Below are 9,258 nucleotides of genomic sequence, written 5' to 3'. Positions count from 1 at the left end.
CAAAAATAGGGGTATAACTTGGAAGCACGTCTTGAGATCCTCCAGATCAGCAATGGTGGGTAGCACGTTGTTGATGTGACAACACTGGATGCCATCACCGCCCGGTAGAGAGAAGAATGCATTTCTTTGTTAGATCATCAAATAATCAAACTAATATAATTAAACTATATATATTCTATTAATTTAAAAAAATATAAAATTTGTTCTCCTGCTCTCCTCCCTTCATAAATTTATCCGCAGCTTTCTTGTAGTAGTAGCAGGAGAAGAAGGACAGGAACAAATCAATGGCTGAGGCTGCAGTGGGTTTTGTAGCTGGGAAACTTGGTAACCTGTTATCTCAAGAAGCCATAAATTTGTATGGAGTAAGAGGCGAAATGGAGTGGTTGCAACGAGAACTGGGGAGAATGCAGTGCTTCTTAAAAGATGCAGATGCAAAGAAGAACAAGGGTGATGATGAAAGGGTCAAGCACTGGGTCACAGAGATGAGAGACCTTGCTTTTGATGCTGAGGACGCTATTGACACTTTCATGTATTACAAGCTCCGAAGAAAACATCCTGGTAGCATGGGTTTCATGAAGAGGTATGTTTTACAAATACCAATTGTTTACATTAGAATGAGCACTTGTCTTATATATATATATATATATATATATATTTTTTTTTTAGAAATACTTCTATGAAAAGTACCAAATTTATAGCATTGAAAAAAATTACTTATTTTTTAAATTCAACACTTTTTTTTTTAATTTCTTTAGACAAACATTTTTAGGTGAAAAAAGTTGAATCTAACCTAGTTTTAGTTTTATAGATCTAATTTTTAGTATTTAGATTGACTTATAAAAAATATATAACTAGTGAAATTGCTTTTTTTAAAATTTATTAGATCGGTTTTTTTAGAATAAACTTTTCATAGTGTTTTGAAATCGGATACTGGGTTATTTTTCTTGGATGTATATGTCTTGCTAGACTTGCAATATGGTACATGAGTTTTTAATCTAAGCTTAAAATAACTAAAATTAATTGAAGGTATAGGATGAGTAAGATGAATATCTCAAACTTTGGAGTCCTTAAATTTCTCTAAATTATTTGATCAAATGAAATTTGACTATAGATGCATTAAACAAATTTGAGCAAATCAGTATAAGAAATAACTATTGATTTTTCTCCAGGTTTGTATTTATATTTCATGAATTGGTGAGTAGACACAAGGTTCATGTGGATGTTGAAGGGATAAAAACTAAGTTGCAGGAGCTATCTCGAAGTAGAGAAGTATATGGCATTTCTAATATAGGTGAAACAATTGGCATAACTAGTCAGTCTAGAAGTCAAAATGTGATCCCTATATTGCCCCAACTGAGTGATGACATTGATATGGTTGGCTTTGATGATGAGAAGAAAAAGATTGTGCATGAGTTGGTTGACATAAACAACGCAAATCGGTCAGTGATCTCTATTGTGGGTATGGGTGGTCTGGGAAAGACCACACTTGCTAAATCTATTTATAATGATCTTGAAATCAAGAGAAGTTTTGATATATTTGCATGGGTAATCATATCTCAACAATATACCATCCTTGAGATTTTGAAGGAAATCTTGTCAAAAAAGTCAGAAACTTCACCAGAAGATACAATCCAAACCCTCTCAATAAAAGTTATTGAAAAATTAAAGAAAGGCAAGTACTTAGTTGTTCTTGATGATGTTTGGAAAGAAGATGCATGGACTGAATTTCTAAAGGTCTTTCCAGATGTTAATAATGGAAGCAGAGTTATTATCACCACTCGCTTCACAAATGTTGCTAAGATTGCAAATCCTACCACCAAACCACATGAATTGCGTTGCTTAGATGAAAAGGAGAGTCAGGAGTTATTTCTTCGCAAGGTATTCCGAAGACAAGATATTGAAACATGTTGCCCGATAAATTTGGTTGAGTGTGCTCATCAACTTGTTGAGAGGTGCGGGGGTCTACCACTAGCACTAGTAGTTCTTGGAGGACTCCTCTCAACCAAACCACAAACCAAAGATGCATGGAAGAAGGTTATCGAGAACATGAAAGGGCCATTTGTGGAAGGTGGAGAAAAGTGTTTAGAAATACTTTCATTGAGTTATAATGATTTGCCATATTACTTGAAATCGTGTTTTCTTTTCTTTGGTTGCTTCAAAGAGGATGAGGAAATTCCTGCAAAAACAATAATTAGATTGTGGTCAGCAGAAGATTTTTTACCCAAAAAAAATGGTAAAACCATGGAAGAATTTGGATTTAATTATATGGAGGAATTGGCACAACGATGTTTGATCCAAGTTACCAAGGAGAGATATGATGATAGCGCAAAGTATTGTCGAATCCATGATCTTTTGCGTGACATGTGCATTTTAGAAGCCAAAGAGAACAGATTTCTTGAAATTTACCAAAATGACACTGCAGATTGTGCAGCCCGACGATTGATCATATTTAATGAGATTGAGACTCTAAACTATTCTAACTCAAAGTTACGGGGTCTATTCTACAGCCATGGAGATATTTTTAATCCTCCGGATTTCAAAGCTTTGAATGGACAGCTTGGCAGATTTAAATTATTAAGAGTGCTTTGTTTGCGTGTTAAGGGTATCTCAAAATTTCCAAGTGAAATCAAATCATTAATTCATTTAAGATATCTCCATACTACCAATATAAAGAAAGTTCCATCATGGATTGGTCATCTCTGCAATCTCCAGACTTTTATTCTACATTGTCTAGATTTTGAAAAGATATCAGATTCACTCTGGACAATTGGCAATCTCAGGCATGTCCAACTACCAAGATCACTGGCTGATCCAAATATGGGAAATAATGTACCAAAGAATTTGCAGACTTTAGAAGGGGTAAATGCTGGATCATGGATAGGGAATGCACTTCCAAAGCTCACAAACCTATGCGAATTAAGCATTAATAAAGTCTCTAATGATCAAGCTGATGCCCTATCTTCATCACTCCATAAATTGGGTCGTCTTGCCTCCTTTTCTATACGTGGAATTGAAATTCCTACGGACATCATTACAGCCTTTTCCAATCAACACTGCCTCAAGAAATTGGATCTCTGTGGAAGTTTGAACCCCAAACAGCTTCCACACAATGATGTATTTCCTCAACAACTAGTGGAACTATATTTGGAACATTCTAAATTGGAGCAAGACCCAATGGCAACACTAGGGAAGCTGCCATGTCTCAAATATCTACAACTCGGGTGTGATGCATATATAGGCAAACAGATGATATGTTCGGCAACAGGTTTCCCTCAACTATTATCCTTGGAGTTTTCGTGTCTTAATGAACTTGAGGAGTGGAAGATAGAGGAGAAGGCAATGTCATGCCTCAAGTCTTTGTGGATCAGCAGATGTGGAAGATTGAAGATGATTCCAGAAGGACTGAAAGAATGTGCCACTTGATCAATTGATATTATTTCTTATGCCTGAAGAATTCGTGACTAGGATTAAGGAGAATACAGGAGAAGACTGGTACAAGATGCAACATCTGCCCAATTATTTGGTATAACTTTGATTTTTTTTTGCTATATATATATATATATAACCTTTCCATTTCATCTTAATTAGAATTAACTCTCTCTCTCTCTCTCTCTCTCATCTTTTGATATTTCAGCATATGCAGCGACGCAGTGGATAATATGTTCAATTGTTAGCTGCCTTCAAAAGGTAAGTCTTAATGTTTTGTTAATTTTTATTTACTATGTTTTGTTATCAAGGAATTATCAAAATATCAAAAAGCAAAAAATACATACATGGATTATTTGTATAGGGCTGCGTGAGTGAGGAGTGCTTTTGAACTTCAAAGGAGCTCCATATTAAGTCAGCAAGCAAGGAATCATGCATTTAGTTTCTTGTATATGAACTCTTCTTCAATTGATGTATGTGTGGATGTCTGTGATTTTATTTATGTAATTTTGTATGGGTTTGATACTCTGTACATTTTATATCTATTTAAATGTCTGACAATGCATTCCGCTATTATTATTATTATTATTATTTATAATTATTGTTTCCTTAAATTCTAATACAATGATGTATTTTTTTTTTTTTGGTTTTTTTTAGCAATGTATAATATATGGTGTTGTCTAATATTAGAATTAAAGCAACATGATAATTTTTTCCAATTTTCCAACGCAAAAATGGATGTCGAAAAGGTAATAATTTTCATTCATTCATCTCAAAATTTTATAATCTGTTTTATAAAATTAAATTTCCATTTATTTCAAAATTGGCATATATAACAAAAGGTATCATCTAGAATGACATTTAATTTTATGGCAAAAAATATATAAATTCATATAAAAACAATATAAAGAGTGTCATCCGTTGTCGAAGATTTGATCTACTTAACCAATGAACTAGAGTTAATAATAAAATATTATAATAATATATTATAATAATATATTATAATAATTAATAATGAGCCAATATAATATGATATCCATAATTATAATATAAAAACAAGTACGCAAAATTTGATATTTAAATCGATAAATGACTATTTATACATTAGTATTTTCTAATTATGCCCAATTATTTTCTCGGTTTTTGAATTAATTATCAATTTAATATATTAATATATAATTGTTGAACATCCTTTAGTGGTTTGCATTTATTTATTGGTTCGTTTCGTTAGACTAGATAAGAAATTATTTACTACTTCTTATCCTTTTACATGGATGATAAATTTTTTATCCATTAACTTACTGATCTCAATACCAATTTTTGTTTTTTTAAATATTTACTTTTCATATTTTTTTTATTTAGTTGGAATATTTTTATTTTTGTGATTTATAATGAAATTACACTCATATATTATTTTATTTTCTTAAGGTAAAATGAGGTATCTGTAAAGTATTTATCATAACATATTGATGAATTTTATTTTTAAATCTGATTTAGTTAATTTTTGTTGTTATATTTATGAAGAATATACTTTTTTTAATTATATTTATTGATTATAAATTGAAAATAAATATTAATAAGTATATATGATTGTGTGGTTTTAATGAAAAATAATAAGTATTAAGTATTATAAAAAATAAATCCTATCATTATGACTCGGTTGACCCATCCGAGTCCTCTGATACATGGTCAAACCAGCCAGATCACATGCTTAGAATCTTGTTTTTTCATGCCCGGTTCAATGGGGTATGCCTGGACGGTCGGACCGGCCATGTACAATAGTAAGGAGACAAACATCAACTAACAAACTACACTAGAATATATGAGTAAGAAAAAATAATTTTTACTTATAAATTTAAATTTATAAAAGAAGAAGCTTTAAAAAGAGAAAATATCTCATTTGTCCAATTGGTCCATGTGACATATAAGATTTATTTCACAGTCTTACCATAAAATATATACAATTTCACAAATTTCACATTAAAAAAGTTTGATGGGTCACATGCTTGGCAGGGCTTAGAAGTAACCATGATAATTCCATACACTTTTGGAATTATCATGGTTACTAACTTTTTCAAATATATATATATATATATATATATATATATATATATAAGTCAAGTTGTTTGTAAGTTCACTTTATGAAAATTCTAAGCACTTTAGTAGGATTTTTTTTAAATAAGGCTTAATGGTATCTATGGCATTCACATGATATGTGTGTATGTTTACATGCATATATTACTTTTTAATTACGAGTGTATATTTATTTTGATATTTAAAAATATTAAATTTTTTTATAGATAATTAAATATCAAATTTGATATTTTTCCAATAATATAATTTTTTTGACAAATTAATGACAAACAACCATCCTATTTAAAAGAAGTCAATGACGTACACAAACTTAGAGTTAATATCAATTTGTGGAGCTTTAGAGTTCGATCTTAGGTTCTCTCCTAATTAAAGTTTCCCAATAATTGCAAGTTTATTTTAGTATAATTATCTTCAGAAATGGTCAAATGAAACTGCAGGTGAAATTCCAAAAAAAAATATTTTTTGAAATAAAAACAAATAAAAATGATTTTTTTTTTTTTCTTTTAATTTCACAAGCAGTGAGTTTAAAAACTCGGATCGACAAGTAATTGGCGAGGAGAAAAGTAGCGTGGCACTCGGTTCCTTAAAATCGCAGTATAGTTTGAGCTCTCGGTTTCTTTGATGTGGACCCCACTACACCCTTCCTCAAGTCTTTGACATTCCCCAAAATGCCACTTCCCTGTACCAATATTTAGGCACCCAAAAAATGTGGGCCCCCACCGCATGTTGATTTTCTTTTAAAAACTGGATAAAAATTTTAAGTTGTTTATATAGAACTGTAAAACATAATAAAATCTAATAAAAAAAGTTTTATATCTTAACAAATTAATTTTTGTTTAAATCTATCTATTGATACATTGTTTCAATACAAAGAAATCTAAAAAGCTCAATAAAAAACTGTTATTTTTTAAATTTATTATTATTTATTTCTTTTATTTTTTATTTTTTTGAAAAGGTGGATCAACCACATAGCATTAAAAGCAAAATAAAGAACAAAAAACAACAACCACTAGGTGTGGTTCCGAACAACAACAAAAGAAACAACAAAGATACAACAAAGAACAACAGACTGGCAAGGAGCCCCCACCCCTCCCCACAAGTACATCAAGACCTAGCCGCGTCAGGAAGATATGTCTCCTCTGGAGTCTCTCCCAAGTCAATCACCCCGTGGCCGATGAACTCCATGCTTCTTCTAACGGTATTGATGTCGTCGTCCATCTTCTCTCTATGTCCCTCCGCGATGTAAGAGCACCAAGATATGATCATACGATCAATATTCGTAATGAGGCAGGTATATGCATATGATTGGCGATGAAAAATACAATCATTTCTAAGCAGTTCAAATATTCCGGATAATTGCTTTCGCCACTAAATCCCCAAACGCCTTTTTGTCATTAGGCAAACAGCTCCTCCAGAGGCCCCACTGTGTCTTCCGAAATGAGGCTCTGGTCAAGGTAAATGGAGTATTCTGACGAAGTATTCCCACACTTGTTTAGCGATAGGACAATGAATGAAAAGATGATCGTTCGACTACGATCCCAAGCATGACACAAGACACAGTTAACCGTGGGAAGCCTGTTGCATCTCCTGATCGCTAAGTTTTCCAAAGTTAGAATCTTGTTTTTCCATGCAAGCCAATTAAAAAGGTTGATCTTCTTCGGACAGCCGCCACGCCAAAAGAAACGCGACACCGGGCATCTGAGACCACCGTCTGTAAGAAAATTGTAGAAGGACTTCACCGAGAACGACCCATTTCGGCTAAGTCGCCAACTCTTTTTATCCTCCAACTAACTTGGCACGAACTTGTTTCATTATTATTTATTTTGAAACAAATTTTTAAAAAACCAATTTATATTTTTTATAAAATTTTTAAATTAAAATTTAATTTTAAAGAAAGACTGTGTAAAAGTATACAAGCAAATTTAATTTTTTTATATATTTAATGTAATTATTTATTTATTTTCCCCCTCTTTTTCTAGGCAATTTATGAAACTTCAAAATCCAGTTTGATTTTAATATAATAACAATTTTGGAACAAGGTTGAACATAATTTTTAAAAATTGATAATTTTTTATAGTAAATTGGAAGATGTGGTGGGATTTGAAAGGACACAGAGAGCTACAACATAAGAAAGTCCATTGGGAATAAGAAAGGTTTGTGAAAAAAGCCTGATCTTATTTTATCTTCTGGAGTTTTTACCAATGTTTTCAGACCCGGATCGGCCCTACTGCTCAACCGGAAAAACCGAACCGCCAGCGTGACCGACCCAGATACCTCTATTGACCCGGTATTAAAAACCCTGTGTTAACCCGATGATCGGGCGGTTCAACCGAACCGACTGACCCGTACGAGTCAATCGTGTCACAATGTTTAATTTTTACAATATTTAATAATTTATTATTATTTTCTCATTAAAACCACAAAATCGTATATATTTATTAATATTAATTTATAATTTATAATCAATAAATAGAATTACATTATATATATGTATATACCAACAAAAAAATTAACATTTAAAAAAATAAAAATATATTAATGTATTATGTAAATACTTTCTAAAAAAATTTGATTTATTAAGAAAATAAAATAATAAATGAGTGTAATTTTTATTATAAAAAAATATAAAATTAAAAGTATTCTAATTAAATAAAAATATAAGAAAATTTAAAAACAAAAATAAAAACTCAATTGAGATATAAGAATTAGTGAATTAAATTTCTATTTATTTTTAACAAAAATCAACCAATAAACAAATAAATAAATAAATAACATCTGAGAGAAGTTCGATAATTATATATTAATATATTAAATTTGTAAATATTTAAAAAAATGTAAAAAAATAAATGACAAAATTAGAAAACTCTCATCAGTATATAAGGTCATTTATCAATTTAAATATCAAATTTGAGTAGGGTTTTTATAATATAATTATGGATTTAATATTATATTTGATTATTATTAATTATTATAATATTTTTTTATATTTAATTATTGACTGGGTTCAATCCCCGGTTCGAATCCGGTTGAACCCATTAACCCCCGACCCTCGGCTTACGGGGTCAGTTCGCGGCCGGATCTGACAACCTTGGTTTTTACTTGTTACTGCATCGAAACACTTTAAAATTTATTATATTATTATAACTATTATGTTTTACTTTTAATTAATAATATAGTACAGAAACTCACTTTTACAGTCAATCAACTCATGCTACATATTTTAAAGGTGTTGGAATCAATAAACTATCAAGTATTACACAATGGACAATACATGTATATTTTAATATTAAAAAATATAAATATCAAGGGAAATTAATTAATTAAGAAATTGCCCATTCTAATTTTTATGAGATAACCAAGTAAATAATTTAATTTTCATTGAGTAAAATTTTTTTTTTAATACTTCAAGAACAAAAAAAATTGATTATTGGCAATCAAATTTCAGAATTCCACATCCTTATCTCCATAGTTAACACTATATTTTCCAATTACCAGTCAAATTTCAAATCACTGACTTTTTCAATGCCTAGTCAAATTCTGAATCTCATGTCCTAGTCTCCAGTCGACCCTATTTTTTTTATACCAACTCTTTACAATGAATTATATGTCACCCAGAAATTGTAAAGAAATTGCATTGAGAGCAACACATCCCACTAGCAACTATGTGGACCTTGCTACAGCGAGATACATTAAACATCCAATCAAACTTCTAAAATATACTACATCAATTTCATCAAT

The 9,258-nt window shown here is 30.7% G+C and overlaps 1 protein-coding gene across 1 annotated transcript; it reads left to right on the top strand.

Moving 5' to 3' along the window:
• Positions 1 to 204: 204 nt before the first annotated feature.
• Positions 205 to 4,011, top strand: LOC120282217 (disease resistance protein RPP8-like). Its single transcript, XM_039288981.1, has 4 exons — positions 205 to 580; positions 1,170 to 3,523; positions 3,635 to 3,687; positions 3,791 to 4,011. Exons 1-2 carry the CDS (start codon positions 285 to 287, stop codon positions 3,421 to 3,423), a joined length of 2,550 nt encoding a protein of 849 aa, XP_039144915.1. The 5' UTR covers positions 205 to 284; the 3' UTR covers positions 3,424 to 3,523; positions 3,635 to 3,687; positions 3,791 to 4,011.
• The last annotated feature ends 5,247 nt before the right edge of the window (positions 4,012 to 9,258 follow it).

The sequence above is a fragment of the Dioscorea cayenensis genome, chromosome 3, assembly GCF_009730915.1.
Source record: "Dioscorea cayenensis subsp. rotundata cultivar TDr96_F1 chromosome 3, TDr96_F1_v2_PseudoChromosome.rev07_lg8_w22 25.fasta, whole genome shotgun sequence".
NCBI lineage: Eukaryota > Viridiplantae > Streptophyta > Magnoliopsida > Dioscoreales > Dioscoreaceae > Dioscorea > Dioscorea cayenensis.
Note: the sequence above shows the minus strand (reverse complement) of the source record. Positions and strands in the feature narration are given on the sequence as shown.